Here is a 21,253-nt window from a genome sequence, read left to right on the forward strand (position 1 = left end):
GTGCCTCTCCTGCTCCCAGTTGGCCAGTTTGACAGCCTGCCCCTCTTACAAAAAAAATCTCGCAATTAATAGCGGATCAGATTATTTGTAATTGGGAGAACAAGAACTCTCCAGAAAATTTGCACTCTCTATTGTCTATTAGCTTATAACTTGCTGTTTTGTGTGACATAAAATTAAATATAGGATACATAAAACCAACAAAGACAAGAGACAAGCAAGAAAGAACACATTTCTTCAATCCTTAGCTCCGAGCATTTTTTCTCTCTAATCTTGAAACAGGTTTACATGGCATGCTTTACTTTCTGTGAAAGAATCTATTACCTCATCCAAGTTCATCAAACATTTTGCTACATGAAAAATTGAAATGTCGTAATCTAATAAATAATACCCAAGAGTGGTGTGGTTTCTAGATCTGATTAAGTCTATTTTGTCACTGACTGCTACTTAAAACTAGATAGGCCTTTCTTATGCAGCAATTTTGTAGCACACACCAAATAAACGAGACTGTTTTGGCACAAAGGTCATTTTTATAACACAACAATATGATTCACGAAGTACCCGTATGAAATGCCTATTAGGCCTACTAAAAGCAAAAAACTTTGTTAGAAAATAGTTTCACATTTCATTCATACGCAACTTATGATTCGTTCAGAAATCAACTTATGATTCGTTCAGAAATCAACTTATGATTCGTTCAGAAATCAACTTACGATTCGTTCAGAAATCAACTTACGATTCGTTCAGAAATCAACTTACGATTCGTTCAGAAATCAACTTACGATTCGTTCAGAAATCAACTTACGATTCGTTCAGAAATCAACTTACGATTCGTTCAGAAATCAACTTACGATTCGTTCAGAAATCAACTTACGATTCGTTCAGAAATCAACTTACGATTCGTTCAGAAATCAACTTACGATTCGTTCAGAAATCAACTTACGATTCGTTCAGAAATCAACTTACGATTCGTTCAGAAATCAACTTACGATTCGTTCAGAAATCAACTTACGATTCGTTCAGAAATCAACTTACGATTCGTTCAGAAATCAACTTACGATTCGTTCAGAAATCAACTTACGATTCGTTCAGAAATCAACTTACGATTCGTTCAGAAATCAACTTACGATTCGTTCAGAAATCAACTTACGATTCGTTCAGAAATCAACTTACGATTCGTTCAGAAATCAACTTACGATTCGTTCAGAAATCAACTTACGATTCGTTCAGAAATCAACTTAAAATGTGTTTAAAAACCAACATGGATGCATTTCAAAATCATATGAATAATCGATTGACTGACATGCACTGGATGCTAGGCGCTTTGTGAAACAATCTCCCCCCCCCCCCCCCCCCTCAAGAATATGAATTTGGCACCCCATTTTCCCAGTAGCATCTGGCAGCTTGCTGCAACTGCTTGCACAGCCAACAGCCACATTCCTGTAGCCAACTGCGTATCTGCGTGAGCCCGTTCGTAACTGCTAAAACGAATCTAATGTAAACAGTTGTAACTTCACGCTCATCGGAGGCAATTTTTTGTTATGAAGCATTGCCTAGTCTTCCTAAAGCCTTTGACACATTTCGCTGTTGGCAGGCGCTTGTATGAGCACTGTGTGTTGTTGTATGTGGTGCATTTCCTTTGCAATTTAAGTTGTTTTCATTTTTTTCTCTTGTTTATGTTTTATTGTTGAAGTATTTTTCTGTAGTAGTGGGATACAGTAATACCCTTTGTTTGAGTATCGGTTCTTACCAGTCAAAATTACAAAAATTTGACTGAAAACTAAAACACTGAAAAATTCTGGAGTTTTTCCTGGTTTTCTCCCACATGAAAAAATTACCAGGTTTTTCCTGGATGTCACGGGTCATATACACCTGTGCAACCTCTTTGCCACCTTGTGTGCTGGCACCAGATAACACCAGTACAATTCCACTGTGAAACAAGGCGGTCAACACCTCCATGGAAAAAGTTTGCGATTGCCTGCAGAACCATGGTTGTACCTGCCCACATGTTGCTCCTGTGATTTCTGTGTTTTTGGAGCCCTGAAGACAGACATTTGTGGCTGTCAATTTGCATCAGATGAAGAGGTGTACGCCTGGGTATAGTTGTGGTACCATAGGCAGCTGCAGACACTTTCCCATGAAGGCGTGGACCATCTTGTATCACAGTGGAATAAGTAAATGTATTTGCAGTCATGGCAATTATTTTTGAAATAATAAACAGTTTATGTACTTCCCCCTCTGCCTCATTTTCTTTGACTGCTTCCTTACATAATGCCACAGATCTCGAAGAAAGGATATAACTACCAGTCTTCACACATGAGAAATGCAATGCCTACTGTCCAGATTACTGGCTGTGTGAACCAGATGTGATCATGTTGTATACCCAGTGGCACATCCGTACCATCACGCCAGGTGTTAGGCCTGTATGAAGATCAGAATGCAATTTGGCAGTTATTCATGTTTCTGCATATCAAATCATTCTGCTCCCATGAAATTTCTGAGCAGTGGATACCAAGACAACTTACTGAAGAACTCGGGTCAGATGTTGACATATGCCAATGCTTATTCTAACTTATCAATGGGGAAGATGAATCTTTTTGACCAGGGTAGTCACTGGTGATGAAGTATGGGTTCACTGCTATAAGCCAGAATCAAAACACCGGAGTATGGAGTGTAAACACGGCAGATCACCAAAGAGAAAAACTTCAAGATGTGGCGATTGTTAGGAAAGATTATGCTAACTATTTTTTGGGATGCAAATTGGCCTGTTATGGAAGAGTACATGAGAAAGGGAACAACCACCAACAATGAGACTTTAGTGAATTGTTGGAAAACAGGCTAAAGCTAGGAGTTTGTAGCAGACAGCAAGGTCTGGTGTCAAAGAAAGCGTGCTGTTGCATGACAGACCTCGTGCACATAGCTCACAACGCCATTGAAACCATCAAGAAATTGAGTTTTGAGCTACTGGAACACCCTCCTTGCACCACAGATCTGACTCACTTCAACTTTCATTTGTTTGGGCCACTCAGGAATGCTTTACGAGGTACTCAATTTTTCTCAGATGTGGAGGTGCAAAGAGCTGTGCAACGGTGGCTTCACAACCATTTGAAAACCTTCATTGCAGAATTACTTAAGCTTGTGAACTGCAGGACCAAGTGCACTGAAAAGGAAGGCTAATATTTTGTAAAATAATGTACCTGGCAAACAAGCATCCTTTTTCTAAATATGCTCTATGAAAAAAAAAAATGACATGCCACAAAGGAATTATCTGAATGAATGGGACAGAAACTGGTAGATGTGATGTATGAGGGTGGTTTGAAAAGTTCTCAGAACAGAATAGGAAAAAAGTACTTAAATCATTAAAGCTTTTTTATGTTTCAATGTAGTCTCCTTGTAGGCTTCATCCAACAATGTTCCAGTGCCTTGATCCGATCTCGAAAATGAGTTTCCTCCAGGCCTGCAAAATAGTTGTAAACTCCGGCTATCAATTCTTCGTTTAAAGTGAATCTTCGTCCACCAAAAACAATTTTCAGTTTTGGGAGGAGATGGAAGTCTGACAGAGCCATATCAGGTGAAGAAGGTGGCTGTGGCAACTATTCATACCTTAGTTCATGTAATTTTGCCATGGCGACAGCACATGTTTTTGATCCAGCGTCAAGAGTTGCAGCAACCATCTTCCAGATATTTTTTCATTTCTAATTCTTTGGTTAAAATGTGATATATCCTTTCAGATGACATGCGGCAAGCATGAGCAATTTCACACACTTTCAATCGACGATCCTCGATAACCAGTTTGTGTACTTATACAATGATTTCTGGAGTGGCGACGCGTCTTGGCCGACCACTGCGCGGATCATCATCTAAGCACCTTCAGCATTGTATTTACTCGACCCTGTGCACCAGTGTGGGGTTCGATTAGTGACATAAGCTTTTAGGACGAGTCCGGTGACCACCGTACTGGTGGAGGCTGGTGTTCCTCCACTGCAGATCAGATGTGCACAACTGCTCACCAGTTATGTAGCACACATTCATAGTTCCCCTGAGCATCCGAATTACGTCTCCTTTTCCCACCCGCAGCAGTCTATCTCCCGCATCGGCCGCCCAGATCTGGGATAACGATTGCGGTTCGCGTGCGGTCCCTTCTCTCCAAACTGGAGTCCTTCCCTTTACCACCTCTACTTGCAGTCCGTTCACGTACGCCTCCATGGTGTGTACCTCGGCTGCAGCTTCGTCTGGACCTTTTGCATGGCCCTAAGGATTCCATTAACCCTGCTGCTCTCCGCTGTCACTTCCTATCAATTCTTGACGTGTTCTGGGGCTCTGAAGTGGTTTACACCGATGGCTCAATGGTGGATGGACACGTAGGCTTTGCATATGTTCATGGAGGACATATTGAGCAGCACTCCTTGCCAGTTGACTGCAGTGTTTTCACTGCAGAGCTGGCGGCCATATCTCGTGCTCTTGAGTATGTCCGCTCATGCCCTGGCGAGTCATTTCTCCTGTGTACTGACTCATTGAGCAGCCTACAGGTTACCGACCAGTGCTACCCCCGCCACCCTCTGGTAGCATCCATTCAGGAGTCCATCTATGCCCTGGAACAGTCCTGCTGTACCGTGGTGTTTGTGTGGACGCCAGGACATGTCGGAATCCCCGGCAACGAACTTGCCGACAGGCTGGCCAAACAGGCGATGCAGAAACTGCTTCTGGAGGTAGGCATCTCCGAAGCTGACCTGCGTTCTGTCTTACACCACAGGGTTTTCCGGCTTTGGGACGCGGAATGGCTTAACAGCACGCACAACAAACTGTGTGTCATTAAGGAGACTATGAATGTGTGGAAGTCTTCCATGCAGGCCTCTCGCAGGGAATCAGTTGTCCTCTTCCGGCTCCGCATTGGCCATACGTGGCTACCGCATGGTTACCTACTCCTTCGCGAGGACCCACCTCAGTGTTGCTATGGCTCCCAAGTGACAGTCGTCCACCTCTTGCTGTGCTGCCCACTTTTAGCCGCTCTGCGGCAGACTTTTAACTTTCCCAGCACCCTGCCTTCGGTGTTGGGCGACAATGCCTCCACAGCAGCTTTGGTTTTACGTTTTACCCGTATAGTGGGTTTCATGCTTCTATGTAGGTTTTAGCACATGTCCTTTATCCCTCTGTGTCCTCCACCCTAGTGCTTTTAGGGTGGAGGATTTTAATGTGTTGCAGAGTGGGTGGCTTTCCCTTTTTATTCTCATGGTTGGCCAGCCACTGTAATTTGCTTTCGTGTTTTACTCTCTTCTGTTTCTAGCGTCTCTCTGTTGTTTTCTTGTCTTCTTTTGTTCCTTTTAGTGTTCATTGCCTTCCCTTTGTCCTTGTGGCTTTTCCTTTCTTTCCACTTTGTGTTACATGTTTCGTCTGTTTTATTCTCACACTTACTGCATTGTTTTATTAGGAACAAGGGACCGATGACCTCGTAGTTTGGTCCCTTCTCCCACCTTTAAACAAAGAAACCAACCAACCATTCATCTGTCAACTGGTAAGAGGTATATGCCAGTATGGGAGGAAGTCATAAAGTTATAATTAACGCCCTCAAAGAAATACACTGATCAGCCGGAACGTTATGACCCTCTTAATAGCTGGTGTGTCCACCTTTGGCATGGATAATTCAGTCACATCCCAAATGTGTTAGACTAGGTTCAGATCTGGCGAGCTGGGTGCCATCACATCAATGGGAGCTTGCCACAGTGTTCCTTGAACCACTCCATCATATTCCTGGGCTTTTTAAATGGCACATAATTTTGTTGAAAAATGCCACTGCCATCGGGAAATATGATTGTCATGAAGGGACAATACTACTTGACCGTCATGGTTCTTTGCACGAGCTCCACAGGACTCATGGATGTCCGCGTGAATGTTCCCCAGAGCATAAGGGAACTGCTGCCAGCTTGTCCCCAACCTGCAGTACAGGTATCAAGGAGCTTTCCCCTGGAAGATGACTCCCATTGGCATTATGAAAGTTGAGATTCATCAGAGCACGCAACGCTCTGCCACTGTGCCAACATCCAGTGCCAATTGTCATGTGCCCATGTCAGTCATAGTTGCCGATGTCGTAGTTTTAACATTGGCAGATGCAGGGATCATTTGCTGCGGACGCTCATTGTCATGAGTTTTTGGTACACAGTGTGTTCAGACACGCTTGTACTCTGCCCTGCATTAAAGTCTGATGTTGACTAGTGGGGCCACAGTTAGCCGCCTGCCCTGTATTACCAGTTTGCCCGGCCTACGATGTTCAACATCTGTAATGAGGCGCGGCTGGCCAAACCGATGATTCTGGAGTGGTTTCACCACATGTTGAAGACACCACAGCACTCCTTGAACACTCTGAAAGTCATGCATTTTTCGAAATGCTCGTGCTGAGCCTCCAGGCCATCACAATCAGCCCTTGATCAAACTCAGATTGCGTGCCTTCCCCATTCTACACAGGGTCAGCACGCTGGCTGATACTACATACACCATGCATGTGTGTGACTAGCTGTCATTGCTCACCAGGTGCAGCACCTGTCTGCAGTTCAGGTACACATTGAAGTGTTGAGAACACAGTACCACAGCATGTTGCAAGATGAGCTGAAAAAAAATGAGCCAGACTATTGATAAAGTGGATTATTTAGCAGTAATTTGTGTTCTGCACTTGACAGGGAGAAATACTGCAGCAATATGTGTTGAGTTGGTGGAAGAGTATAGCAAATTTTCACTGTCTTTTGATACTTTGTGTGATCAAACAAGTCGGAGTGATGAAGAATAAAATAGGACACCATCGCTTGTGAGAAACGAAGATTACAAGATAAGTGGATTCCCTAATGCTCGAGAACAGCATTATCACAATTGATACAATAGTGGAAAAATTTGGTTCCACAACAGCTCACTTCCATTCATAAAAACTTCTAAACCAAGACACAGCAGGAATGTTGCAGTTGTATCAGGCCAATTCAGACGAGTTGCTTTCTACCTTATCACCATAGACCTCAACACAAAGAAGCTAAACGAGTAGTGCAAATGTGTGGATTTACAGCTGCAGAAAAAGTGAAAGATCCGGGTATCATTGAGCAAAGATAATGATGAATGTTTCCTGGGGCTGTCACGGTGTGTTGCTAACAGATTATACTCGTAAGGGGCGCACTGTCACTAGGCCATACTGCTGTAATTTCCTAACAGTGTTGCAGGAGGATATCAAGACAAAGCAACACCAGAAGCTGTACAATGTGGTGTTTTCATGCTACATCAAACCCCAACTCATTCTGCACAGTACACAGCTGCACATGCTTTTTCTTTGGGCTATCAAATGTTTCCTTGCTCCTTGTGCTTTCATGGAACTTGATCTATTGATGTCTTCCTCTTTCCCCAGTGGAGAAACTATTTTCTCCATAGTGGGGACTATGGCAATGAATTTATTAGAAGAAAGTGGCATTTTCTACTTTTTCTGTATCAATTTTTTTTTTTGTTCACAACTAGTCTCGGACTTCTCGATCATTCTAAAGTGTTATGGTTCTGCAGTAGAAAACAATGCTTTATGTATTGGAATGAGTGTGTTTTCGAATTTGTTTTCTATTCATGTTTGTTCACAAGGCAGCATAGGAAACACACATTTCAACATGTAAGGAAACGTTTTCTATTGGAGAACCACAAAATCACTTGAGAATGGCCTGAAAGGTTGAAACTAGTTGTGAAGAAATAAAATTAATGCCGCAAAAGTAGAAAATGTCTTTTTTTAATGAAGAAACTTGTGTGTTGGGCATTTCCAATATGATAACTATGTGTTTTCTGAGCAGCCAAAATACAGATCTCTACAACTAAGGTCTCTTCTGCCAAGTCGTCCACCATTGAGAAAAATGTTGCACTGAAAGGTGAATATGTAGAGAATGGAGGTATTCCTGGTTTCTGTCACACAAAAATAAAGTGCTGTCAGGCGTGACAGATCTCGTGTTGCCAAGTGGGAATCATTTCATGAAAATCATCAGTGCAACTGACATCTATCAAGGCCTAATAACTTATGATATGTTTATTTTTATTCCTTTTACTTCAGTCTTGTTGCTGCACCACTTGCTGTCAGCAATGTCTTTGATTGTAAATAATTAATTAGTTTTTCAAACATTTGCCACTCCATGACTCTGTAGGACACTCTGCCTTTCAAACTCTGTTGCTTTATTCTCACTGTATTTTTAAGAAAAATATTCCGGTTATATAGGTGGAAAAGTTTCCATTTTTCATTCAGTCTGCTGTCACTTTAATTTATTTGTTTAAGTACCATATTAAGAACATTTTTTGTTGATTATTTTTGTATTGCTGTGATTTTTATGACATTTGGAACCTTGTGGTTAATAGACAAAACTGCCACGCACAGTAATCAATGCACTTCCTTTGTCAACAGATACTACAAACCAGGCACTCCTTTACCTGAAAAGCTGCAACCAGAATCAATGGTTCAACGGTATGGGCTGAGAGCCAGAGTAATAAGAGCTCTTTATTACATGCACAGACCATTTACCCTCAGATGTGCGAGTGCTACTCTCTCAAAATCAACAGTGTTGAACAGAAAGGTTGTTCGCCAGTGGTATCAGGTAAGAACTTTGCTATAATGTTGTAAACTTATTTTTCTGTAAAACTGGAGGTAATTTTTTGTGCTTCACCATGATGTAGAAGCTACCAATTTAGACACTCTACTGTGTAATAACACACAAATGTGTGTAATACAGGACCTGGTGCCTGAATGACAAAACCACATTGTCAGCCAATTTGAGAGGAGTACATTTTCTTAGTATGACAGTTTGTAATCTAATTACGCTTAATTAGAACTACTTGCCAACCTGTCCTGCTGTTTCAGCTGTTCGTGTCATGGTCCCCACGTTAACATTGGAAAAATTTCTTATGAAGTATTATAGTTTTTGAGGAACACAACAACAAACATGAATACTGGAGGTACAGAGTTTGCCCAACACTGAATATACATACTAAAGTACTTTTCTATAACAAATTCCAAAATTAACACTTCACCACTGACGAACCACATATATTTCTTTGCCTTTTGATGAAAATAGATGGTTGTTGCTTCACTTCTTTATGGGTGTGCACTCCTGTTAGTTTCCTGTGAGACTTCTCATAGATATACTTTGAACCTTATGGATTTTAGATTGTCTTCACTTATGCAGTGGCTCAGCAGATTCATTCTAGCCCAGATGTAGCTGTAGTGCAGTTCTCTATTGTACTAACTGTGGTTTTCACCATTCATTGCTTTCTAATGTGTCAACTTACTTTTGCTGCAGCAGTTTGTACAAAAAGCTTGTGCTTTTACTACTAGCTCTTTCTGTAGACTTATTGCCATGATGCACCTGTGTTAACACCTGAGATATACCCCAATTCATGCCAAAGCCCTACTGTGAATGACAATTCAAACTATCACATGGTGCTGCAACTGTTGGTTTTTATTTGGAAATAAAATTTCTCCACAAACTGGACTGTGCTAATAATTGTAAAGATTACATAGTGATTATGAATTGTGATATGTGTAACAGTTTGTTTGTTCAAAACAAGTGTGTTAATCTTGTTAAAGATCAGTGGGTGCTGCTGAATCTGCCTGCATTTAGCTCATTTGCAATGACTACGGTTGACATACAGCCCTCACAGGCACAGCATTGATTTGCTGGGTATGGGCTTGGCAACACCACGGTTCCTGAGCTGGGGAACCAGTAAGCACCACCAGTCTCTGTCACCGTAAGCTGTGGGCATGTTTCAGTGACCACCGCGTGGTGCGGCAGTAGAACGTTGTGTGTTTCAAGGAACAGGGATCTCGCCTGGACTGCGAGGACGGGATAAACCTCTCTTTAAAAAAAAAAAACCCTCAATCTCAAGGTGTGCTGTGCTCTGATGGGATGTATGGCTGTCGAGGTGAAACAGTCATTAGTAGCAACCTCTGGGGAACCTGCCACAACTCAGTTGTATAAGGCTTACTCAGGTATGTGGGCAGGGAGGGGGGGTCTGTCTGAGTGGACCCTTATTTCCCTAGCTGCTTGTGGGACTAAGATGGAAACCTCGAAATTTTCATTTTCTCCTCTCAGTGGGAAGGGTGTAGCGCCTGGGAGTATCCTAAAGAATGAGAGAGGCTAGTCCTCCTGATAATAAGAATACTTTAGACTGCAGTAACAAGACTCATGGATAAAGAGGAAGGAGGGGATGTTTGAAAAAGTTTCCCCCCTTTTATATCCATAACGGTTTGGAAGGCCTTGCTGGAACATTAAAATATATCCAACAATTGCATAATGGCACATTGTTGGTCAAAACTAACAGGTCAAAGCATGTAGACCATCTTAAGAAATTGCAGAAACTGGGTGACTATATCATTGTTGAGACGCACACCTATCTCTACTCAGTAAGGGCATTGTCACATGCCAAGATATCATGGACATTAACATAGCAGAACTGAAGTAAGAATGGGCATCCCAGGGAATAGTCGATGTGGAGCAATGAATGCACAGGAATAATGGAGAAACTGAAAAGATGACCACTTTCATTGTCACATTCAGTTCTCCGACACTGCGTTAACATGTTATGACTGACTGGGTTCCTTAAACTTAATGTTCGGCCTTACATTCCAAACCCTATGTGGTGCTATAAATGCCAGCGTTTTGGCCATACAACCATGAGTTGTGAAGGTGAAGTGATCTGCGGAAACTGTGGAAAAGTCTCTGAGGCTGGCATCAACTGCTCTGGGAACCACCCAGTCTGAAGCCAAGACTGCCCAGTTTTTGCTGAAGAATGAAAAATACAGGAGATAAAAGTGACAAAGTGGATCCCCTATGCTGAAGCAAAAATAGAGTATGAGGCAATGAAACCCCGTCTTTGCCACCTCATATTCTTCTTCCATGGTGGAGAAACCTATTACCAAGGCAGACGCTTCGACACAGACAACGCCTAGTGTGCCATCACAAGCACATGTACTTGCACATGTACATGTCAAGGGAAAAAGAGTAAGGACAAAGCAATCCAGGCAGCTGCACAGGGAAGACCAATAGTTCTGCACTGAGCATCTAGTAGGTACAAGAAAGGCAGAATGCCTCTCAACAGCCTCTTTCTGCCTCAACCTCGAAGGGACAGGGTGCAGTCAAAGGTTCACGAAGTTTGAGACAAAAGCTGTCCCAAGTGCTGTCAGATGTAATTCTTTCCCATCTGACGGATGAGGAGGATATCATCGAGTTAGATGCCTTGGATCCAGGCAGACCCTCCACTCCCCCTCACTCTTAAAGTGCTTCACCTCCCCTGCGCAAAGATAGGTGTAAATTAAAACCAGTCCAATGACATGGCTTCCACACTACAGTGGAACATGTGCTTTTGTTTACAAGAAACAAATTTTAAAGATACAGATGTACCTATGCTACAGGGATATATGCTATACTGCAAGGATGACCTATGAGGGGAAAGGGCCAAGGGAGGTGTTGCAGTAATTGTCACTAACACCCACCTCTCTTCTGTCCCCCCCCCCCATTTGCAAGCATTTGCACTGTTGGATCACTGTTTGCTCACTGTATTTGCATCCACAAGATGCACTAGACTCTGAGGCTCTCACAGATCTATTGCACAACTCCCGCGACCATTCCTCCTCCTGGGAGACTTCAGTGGCCCAATACTTGCCCTTGGGGTGAGATTCTGGAGGGCCTCATGATGTCTCATGAGCTGTGCATCCTCGACTCAGGTAATCACACACATTTCTATATTGCTACTGGTACATTCTCAACCATCAACCTCTCTTTCTGTTCTCCCACCCGCGCCCACTCTGTTCAGTGGGAGGTCACTGACGACTTTCATTTCAGTAACCACTTCCCATTCCGCCTTCACCTACTAAATGGCTCACCATCTGAAGTTAAGCCCACAAAATGGATGGTTAGCAGCGTTTCAGCCAGCTGGCTGTGTTCGAACACTGCGACAGCGTCAAAGGATGGGTGGACTACATCACACAAGCGATCCATCATGCCACTGACTTTTCCATCCCACAGTCCTCAGGTCACCTCAGGAGGTGATGAGTACATTGGTAGACCGATGGGTTCCGTTCCACAACCTGAGAAAGACGTGCGGCTCTTCGACATTTTAAATGCTAACTGACAGCAGACAACCTTAGGGCGTTTCCAGTCACGAGGGCCAAGGCTCACCACATCATTAGGGAGAGTAAGGAAAGGTCCTGACAAGTGTCCCTGGACTCCATCAGTCATTCCACTTCTTATGGGAAGCAATCTGGAGAATTTCTTGTAAACACAGCCATTTACCGAAGCAGCAGTGCTGAAACGGGAGTCTCCAAACAATGTCCAGAGACATTGTTAAGATTCTGGCTGAGCATTGTGCACAAACTACTGCCAGTGCAAGCCAGGATCTGGCATTTCGTTGGTACCGTGCAACTGTAGAGAGGGAAAGTTGGACTTCAGGCCCAACAGTTCTACATCTACATTTATACTCCGCAAGCCACCCAACGGCATGTGGTGGAGGGCACTTTACATGCCACTGTCATTACCTTCCTTTCCTGTTCCAGTCGCGTATGGTTCGCGGGAAGGACGACTGCTGGAAAGCCTCTGTGCGCACTTGAATCTCTCTAATTTTACATTCGTGTTCTCCTCGGGAGGTAAAGTAGGGGGAAGCAACATATTAGATACCTCATCCAGAATCGCACCCTCTCGAAAGCTGGACAGCAAGCTACACCACGATGCAGAACGCCTCTCTTACAGAGTCTTCCACTTGAGTTTGCTAAACATCTCCATAATGCTATCACACTTACCAAATATCCCTGTGATGAAATGCACTGCTCTTCTTTGGATCTTCTCTATCTCCTCTGTCAACTCGACCTGGTACGGATCCCACACTGATGAGCAATGCTTAAGTATAGGTCGAACGAGTGTTTTGTAGGCCACCTCCTTTGTTGATGGACTACATTTTCTAAGGATTCTCCCAATGAATCTCAACCTGGCACCCGCCTTACTAACAATTAATTTTATGTGATCATTCCACTTCAAATCGTTCCGTACGCATACTCCCAGATATTTTACAGAAGTAACTGCTACCAGTGTTTGTTCCACTATCATACAATAAAGGATCCTTCTTTCTATGTTAAGGGTCAGTTGCCACTCCCTGCACCAAGTGCCTATCCGCTGCAGATCTTCCTGCATTTCGCTGCAATTTTCTAATGCTGCAACTTCTCTGTGTAATACAGCATCATCCGCGAAAAGCCGCATGGAACTTCTGACATTATCTACTAGGTCATTTATATATATTGTGAAAAGCAATGGTCCCATAACACTCCTTTGTGGCACGCCAGAGGTTACTTTAACGTCTGTAGACGTCTCTCCATTGAGAGCAACATGCTGTGTGCTAAAAACTGAGCAATCTAGCCACACACCTGGCCTGATATTCCGTAGGCTCTTACTTTATCAGGCGACAGTGCAGAACTGTATCGAACGCCTTCCGGAAGTCAAGGAAAATGGCATCTACCTGGGAGCCTGTATCTAATATTTTCTGGGTCTCGCGAACAAATAAAGTGAGTTGGGTCTCACATGATAGCTGTTTCTGGAATCCATGTTGATTCCTACAGAGCAGATTCTGGGTTTCCAGAAATGACTTGATACGCGAGCAAAAAACGTGTTCTAAAATTCTACAACAGATAGATGTCGGGGATATAGGCCTATAGTTTTGCGCATCTGCTCGACGACCCTGCTTGAAAACTGGAACTACCTGTGCTCTTTTCCAATCATTTGGAACCTTATGTTCCTCTAGAGACTTGCGGTACACGGCTGTTAGAATGGGGGCAAGTTCTTTCGCGTACTCTGTGTAGAATCGAATTGGTATCCCGTCAGGTCCAGTGGACATTCCTCTGTTGAGTGATTTCAGTTGCTTTTCTACTCCTTGGACACTTATTTCGATGACAGCCATTTTTTCATTCGTGCGAGGATTTAGAGGAGGAACTGCTGTGCGGTCTTCCTCTGTGAAACAGCTTGGGAATAAGGTGTTTAGTATTTCAGCTTTACGCGTGTCATACTCTGTTTCAATGCCATTATCTCCCCAGAGTATCTGGATATGCTGTTTCGATCCACTTACTGATTTAACGTAAGACCAGAACTTCCTAGGATTTTGTCACGTCAGTACATAGAATGTAGTTTCGAATTTGCTGAACGCTTCACGCATAGCCCTCCTTATGCTTTGACATCGTTTAGCTTCTGTGTGTCTGAGAGGTTTTGGCTGCATTTAAACTTGCAGTGAAGCTCTCTTTGCTTTCGCAGTAGTTTCCTAACTTTGTTGTTGAACCCCGGTGGGTTTTTCCGGTCCCTCACAGTTTTACTCGGCACGTACCTGTCTAAAACACATTTTACGATTGCGTTGAACTTTTTCCGTAAACACTCAACATTTTCAGTGTCGGAACAGAAATTTTCATTTTGATCTGTTAGGTAGTCTGAAATCTGCCTCGTATTACTCTTGCTAACCACGCGCGCGTTTCACATATAAATAATAGTATAGTTTGAAAGTATATCATATTCGAAGTTACTAATGTATATACCTTTTTTGATCAATAAGACGTATCCTCTTTCACAAACACAAAAATGAATTTTGGAACTTGTGTTTTAGAGATATAAAGTTTGTAAATATTTGTTTTTATTTTTTTTGTTGTCTGCACAGTCACCAGCATCAGCTTAATCACCAGCTTGATCATCATCATCTTCTTCTTCTTCTTCTTCTTGGCTCTGCAGCCTTTGATGCAGCCTGCTCTGGGACATCATTCCATTCATCTCCGACCAGTGTCTTGTATCTCCATCCTCTGACTCCAATAATTTTTAAATCTTTTTGTATCTCATCCAAGTGTCAAATCTTGGTCTTCCCCTGCTTCTTTGTCCCACTTGGTTGTGTAGTAGCACTAGTTTGTTGGGTTCTCATATTATGTATGAAAAATATGGCTACCCATTTCAGGCAGTTTATTTTAATGAACTTCATAATTTCAAAACCATTATATAATCTGTAAAGTTCAAAATTCTATTGTCTATGCTGTGCTCCATCTTCATTAGTAACCCCATAGATGCTTTGCAACACATTTTGCTCAAATCATATTATTAGCTCTTCACACTGTTGTCAGTGTCCGGGTTTTGGAGCCATATTTAATACTGGACTTATTAAAGTTTTATACTGTTGACACTTTGTTCTTCTGGATTTAAGTTATGGGCTGCTCATAATAGCATTTATTATTGTATTCATACTAATATCGTTCTGTGATGTCACCAGTGTTCCCATACATACAGATTCACAAACAGATTCTATTTGCTCCTGGTCAAATTCTAACACTGTATTTAGTTCTGGTCATGTTATTCACATGTATTTGGTATTACTGATGTCCACTTCCAGTCGCATTTCTATTGCTGCTGCCACCAGTGCCGAACATGTTACTTTAGCAGTGAGTTCTGTTCTTGCAAAAATAACCTTATCATTTTCATATGCCAAAACCTGCACCATTCTATTCTATTGTATATTGTGACTGTTGTACTGATTTGAACTGCCCTTGTTACCTTCTCAAGTGCTATGTTAAAAAGCATACATGAGAGTGCATCGTCTTGCCTCAGTCCACAGTTCCAAAACTTGGTGTTAAACTTTTGTGTATCTGTATTTTAAGTGATGTTCCTGTGGTCAAACTTATGGGGTGTATTAACTGTTGTGATATGTCTAGTTCATTTATGGCTTCAGTAAACCTATTTCCTTCTATGGTGTAATAATCGACAAATGTATGATGTGTTTCTATATTGTGTTCCTTTGTTTTTCCAATATGTGCCACAGGGTGAATATTTGGTCAATAGTTGATTTGGCACATCCAAAGCCTGCCATGGATACAAAGCCGGGAGGAGAATTTTTATATGTTGTTTTTGAGTAATGTAATTCCCCTATAATTAGTTCATTCCAGGATGTCCCCTGTCTTATGTGTAGCATATGTCACTCCCGTATTCCAGTAATCTGGGATGACTTTTTGCATTCATATATTTAAGATTAGTGTGTGCAGGCATCTAACTAGATGTTCTCCATCACAATTAATAAGCTCTGCTAGCAGGTTGTCATTACCAGATGTCTTCTTGTTGTCTAATTTCTTTATTGCTAGCTGAATCTCATGCATTGGGCATTCTATTTTCCTCTTCTTTTACCTGATGGGATTTCAGGTAGTTCCCATACTTCAGCATTATCTGAGTGTAATGATTCCTTAAAGTACTTTTTCCTCTACATTGTGTTGTTTTTGGTTGAAATTCCTTTCTAAGGTTATTGACCTTTCTGCAGAATTTCCCACTTTCATTAGTGTTATCCAGTGATTCAGTATCCTGCAACTGCCTTCCAGAAAGGCTCCTCCTCTTTGCTTTCAGAATCTGGTTTACTGTACACCTTTTATCTCTAAACTCATCCACTAGCATTCTTGTCCTTCTGGCCTGCATTTTTTTTATGCTTCTTTCTTTGCTTTCATTGTCTCCTTACACTCGTCTTCATACCATTTATTCCTCTAGTCTGTTGTTACATACCAATCACTTCAGCCTGTATTTCATTTCTGATTTTATTCCATTGCTCATTTATGATATGAGTACAGTTTTGCAGGATTCCTGTCCCTCTATTTTGCAAATTAATATGTAGGTACTTCCTCGAGTTAAGTTCTGAGATATTATGCTTGCTTTGTCTTTGTCCTTTACCTTTGTGCATTTGAAATTCTCACTCTAATTTTTGCTATGGGCAGGCAATGATCAGATTGCACATTAGCACCTCTGAAACTATTGCAGTCTAGCACATCAGAGCCATGCCAGGTATCAATTAATATATGATCAGTTTGATTCCTGTATTGTTGTCTGGTCACACCCATGTCAGCGCGACTGCTATGGTCGCAGGTTCGAATCCTGCCTCGGGCATGGGTGTGTGTGATGTCCTTAGGTTAGTTAGGTTTAAGTAGTTCTAAGTTCTAGGGGACTGATTACCACAGTAGTTAAGTCCCATAGTGCTCAGAGCCACACCCATGTCATTTTATGTATATTTTTATGGTTCCAGCATGCTAAAAACTGTCACGTTAAGTGATATAGCAAAATTTATGATGTGGAGTCAGCTGTTATTACTCTCTTTATAGAGGCTGTATTTACCAATGGTGGGGTAGAAGACCCGCTCCTGCCCTGTCTTAGCAATTATATTTCCTGTCACCATCTTTGTACCTCCCCCCCCCCCCCCCCCCCCTTCACTACTTGCTCAATTTCTTCATTGACAGTCTCCCTTTATGCTTTTTTCTCCTCAGTAGGGGCATGCACATTTAGGAGACTGCAGTTAATGAATTTCACCTTCATTTTCATATAACATAACCTTGGACTTACTGCTTTAAATCCAATCACTAGTTGTTCTGTACTTTGACTCTGGGTTGGGTACCTAGTCTTCCACAGGGTTGCTCAGGTTCCCAGAGTTCACCAACTGCAGGTGAGAGACAAAATTGAGTAAGACAGACTATGTGGCCTCGACTTGCTTAAAGTCATATTTTACGCATCACTACCCCATTTGAACTCTGTCACCAACATGTCCCAATTTTAATTTTGATCAAAACAAGCAGCCTTGGTTTTCATCATACACTGAAGAGCCAAAAAACTGGTACACCTTCCTAATATTGTGTAGGACCCGCGTGAACACGCAGAAGCGCTGCAACATGACATGGCATGGACGAGACTAATATCTGAAATAGTGCTGGAGGAATTGACACCATGAATCTTGCAGGGCTGTCTATAAATCCATGAAAGCACATTGCAAGGCATCACAGATATGCTCAGTGTTCATGTCTTGGAAGTTCATTGGCCAGCAGATGTGTTCAAACGTAGGAGAGAGTTCCTGGAGCCACTCTGTAGCAATTCTAGATGTGTGGGGTGTTATACTGTCCTGCTAGAATTGCCTAAGTCCATCAGAGTACACAATGTATATGAATGGATTCAGTGATCAGACATGATGCTTATGTACGTGTCATCTGTCAGAGGCATATCTAGACGTATCGGGGGTCCCATGTCACTATGTAATTGCACATGCCCCACAACATTACAGAATTGCACATGCCCCACAACATTACAGGGCAACCACCAGCTTGAACAGTCCCCAGCTGACATGCAGGGTCCATGGATTCATGAGTTTGTCTCCATACCCGTATACGTCCATCTGCTCCATACAATTTTAAATGAGACTTGTTTGACCAGGCAACATGTTTCCAGTCATCAAGACTCCAATGTTGTTGTTGATGGGCCCAAGTGAGGTGAACGAAAGGCTTTGTGTCATGCAGTTACAAAGGGTACACGAGTGGGCTTTCGGCTCCGAAAGCCCATGTCGATGATCTTTCGTTGGATGGTTCTCACACTGACACTTGTTGGTGGCCCAGCATAAAAATCTGCAGCAGTTTGAAAAAGGGTTGCACTTCCATCATGTTGAACAATTCTCTTCAGTCATCATTGTGCCACAGTGATATCAGAGATTTGGTGTTTTACCAGATTCCTGATATTCATGGTACACTCATGAAATGGTCGTATGGGAAAATCCCCACTTAATCGCTACCTCGGAGATGCTTTGTCCCATCGCTCGTGCATAGACTATAACACTGCGTTCAAACTTGCTTAAATCTTGATAACCTGCCATTGTAGTAGCAGTAATCAATCTAAAAACTGCGTCAGACATTTGGTGTCTTATATAGGCGTTGCAGATTGCAGTGTCTTGTTCTGCCTGTTTACATCTCACTGTATTTGAATACGCATACCTATACCAGTTTCATTGGCACTTCAGTGTATTTTGGTGACCCTTCACATTGGGTGGCCTTAGTACCGGCTAAGATTGTAACCATTTCGTGTCTCCTTGCTGAAGTTGCAGTGGACAATGTACTTCACTTTTTTAGGTGTGTTGCAGGTCCTCTGCCAGTCAATTATATACCGGGTGGACAGAAAGTGTCTGAAAAGCTTGTAAAGGTGTAGCAAAGTAGGCTGTTCTGAGAAATAATGAAGAAAAAAATTTGATATATTGCACTGTTTCTGAGTTCATTAACTTCAATGCTAATCAGTCAGGTTAATGCATGTGCAAATTCAAGCAGCCTGCCAGAAATAATCATTGTCATTTGTTCTCATAGCGTAGAGGGTAGTGCACAAGATTGCTCAGCCTTTGGCTCAGGTTTTATGCTTACTACCATCCCATGCTCATGTTTTGTATTGCTTTCATTTGGTCTTAGGAAATGAAGTGAAGAACACATTTGATGACTGTGTGTTTGGTGGGCCACTTGAATTTGTGCACCCAGTGGCCTGGTTGGCTGTCTTCAATGCTAATTAACTTGGAAACAGTGCATCTTATTAGATTTTTCCTTAATAATTATTTCTCAATGTAACCTACCCTTCAACTCTTTCATAAGCTTTTCAGGCTGTTTCTGACCACTCTGTATGTGCACAGTTCCACCCCAGTCCAATCACTAAGCTGAATGCTGTATCTGTGCCTTCAAGAACCATATGCGGAATGAGATGAGCCAGAATTGACATTATCTATCAGACGAGACCCAATCAACAGCCATAGTAGTATAATTCAATTATTTGTTCTTATATTTATTGAAATTCTCTGCCATAAAGTTCCATTGTTCAAAAAATTGTTTCTTTTATTTTACAGATTAACTTGGGATCAGGCTACTGGACATACTACTTAAAATTACAAGATATTAATCATACAAGCAAACCAATATCCTCGAACCTTGTTGAAGTGCTGGATGATATCATGATCAATAGAGAAGAAGGCTGTGTGACAATGATGGTAAAAATATAGCAAAGTACTGATACGAATTATGTTGGGCACAAATAATGAAAGCGAGCGCGCGCGCGCGCGCACACACACACACACACACACACACACACACACACACACACACACAAATTGTTTGTCCATACGAGATAAGTGAACTTCAATGTGCTGTCATGTAATTAAAATGTACTGATGTAGGGCATGTATATGCTTTATAATGAAGATTTTACACTGTCCAGTCACACTAATGTGACCACCTGTCAAAAGCTTGAATAACGACTTTTTGCAGTGCAAATTGCTGCAAGGCGTGTAGGAAGAGTGTCAGTGAGGTTCTGGAAGATACCAACAGGGTTATGGACCCATGTTGAGTCCAGTACTGTAACCAGCTGCACTGAGTTTATCAGTTGAGGATCCATGGTGCGAACAGCCCGATCGAGGGTGGTCCCACAGATTCTCAATTGTATTTAAATCAAGGTAGTTCGGTGGCCTGGGCAGTACGTAAACTCATCTGGTGCTCTTCAAACCATGCATGTAAAGTGCGAGCTGTGTGTACACAATGCATTGTCCTGCGGGTAGATACCGTGATGCCGAGGAAAAACAAACTACATATTGTGGGTGACATAGTCCGAGAGGATAGATGAATACTTGTGTTGATCCGTTGTGTCTTCCAGAATGACGAGATCAGCCAGGGAACATCACAAAAAACAAGCCCCAGAGCATAATGCTCCCTTCTATGGCCTGGACCCTTCCTACGATTGCACATAAGATTTCATCCTTTATATGAACAGCAGTGAGCATAGGTGCTTGAACTAGGTGCTTGCTGTACACAGGCCTGTATGCAGTAATTGTCATTGAGGAGGACACTGTTGGTAGCCCCTTGGTTCATCTGGGCAGTCGGTTGCTCAACAGTTGCATGTCTACTCACCTGTACCCATCTTCACAGCCGCCATTTACCCCTGCCATCTATGAACTATGGTGCATCACAGTTGCCTCGGTACTGGTTTTGGGTAGCACCAGTTTGGCATGCACAGTATACTTTAACCACAGCAGCACATGAACAGTTTACAAACTTACCCATTTCGGAAAGGCTTCCACCTTTGGCCCAAAAGCCAATGACCGTGCCATTTTGGATGTCGCATAAATCGCTCCGTTTCCACATTATGACAACAACTACATTGTTTTTCATGTCTGCCTGACACGATTTATATACTGTCTACTGCTAGTGCTGCCACCTGCCATCTAAGAGTGGTTATTGCACGCTGATGTTAAACTTAGGTGGTGGTCACATAAACTGTGGATAAAGGTGCTTATACTAATCAAGCTGTAGCAAACCAATAGAAACTGTTTAAAAAATGTTTTGCATTACAGGCATATCTGCAAATGTGTGGGTGTAGATTTGAGGGAAGCAGGGAATGAGACTAAGCTTTATTGGGGGGGGGGGGGGGGGGGGGGGGACACT

General features: G+C 42.4%; 1 protein-coding gene across 1 annotated transcript in view; it reads left to right on the top strand.

Moving 5' to 3' along the window:
• LOC124721631 (transmembrane protein 183-like) overlaps positions 1-21,253 on the top strand; it is a 150,144-nt gene that overhangs the window by 102,883 nt on the left and 26,008 nt on the right. Inside the window, exons 5-6 of the mRNA XM_047246691.1 lie at positions 8,399-8,588; positions 19,666-19,806. Of these exons, the coding sequence (XP_047102647.1) occupies positions 8,399-8,588; positions 19,666-19,806 (331 nt within the window). The remainder of the gene's footprint in view (positions 1-8,398; positions 8,589-19,665; positions 19,807-21,253) is intronic.

The sequence above is a fragment of the Schistocerca piceifrons genome, chromosome X, assembly GCF_021461385.2.
Source record: "Schistocerca piceifrons isolate TAMUIC-IGC-003096 chromosome X, iqSchPice1.1, whole genome shotgun sequence".
Classification (NCBI taxonomy): domain Eukaryota; kingdom Metazoa; phylum Arthropoda; class Insecta; order Orthoptera; family Acrididae; genus Schistocerca; species Schistocerca piceifrons.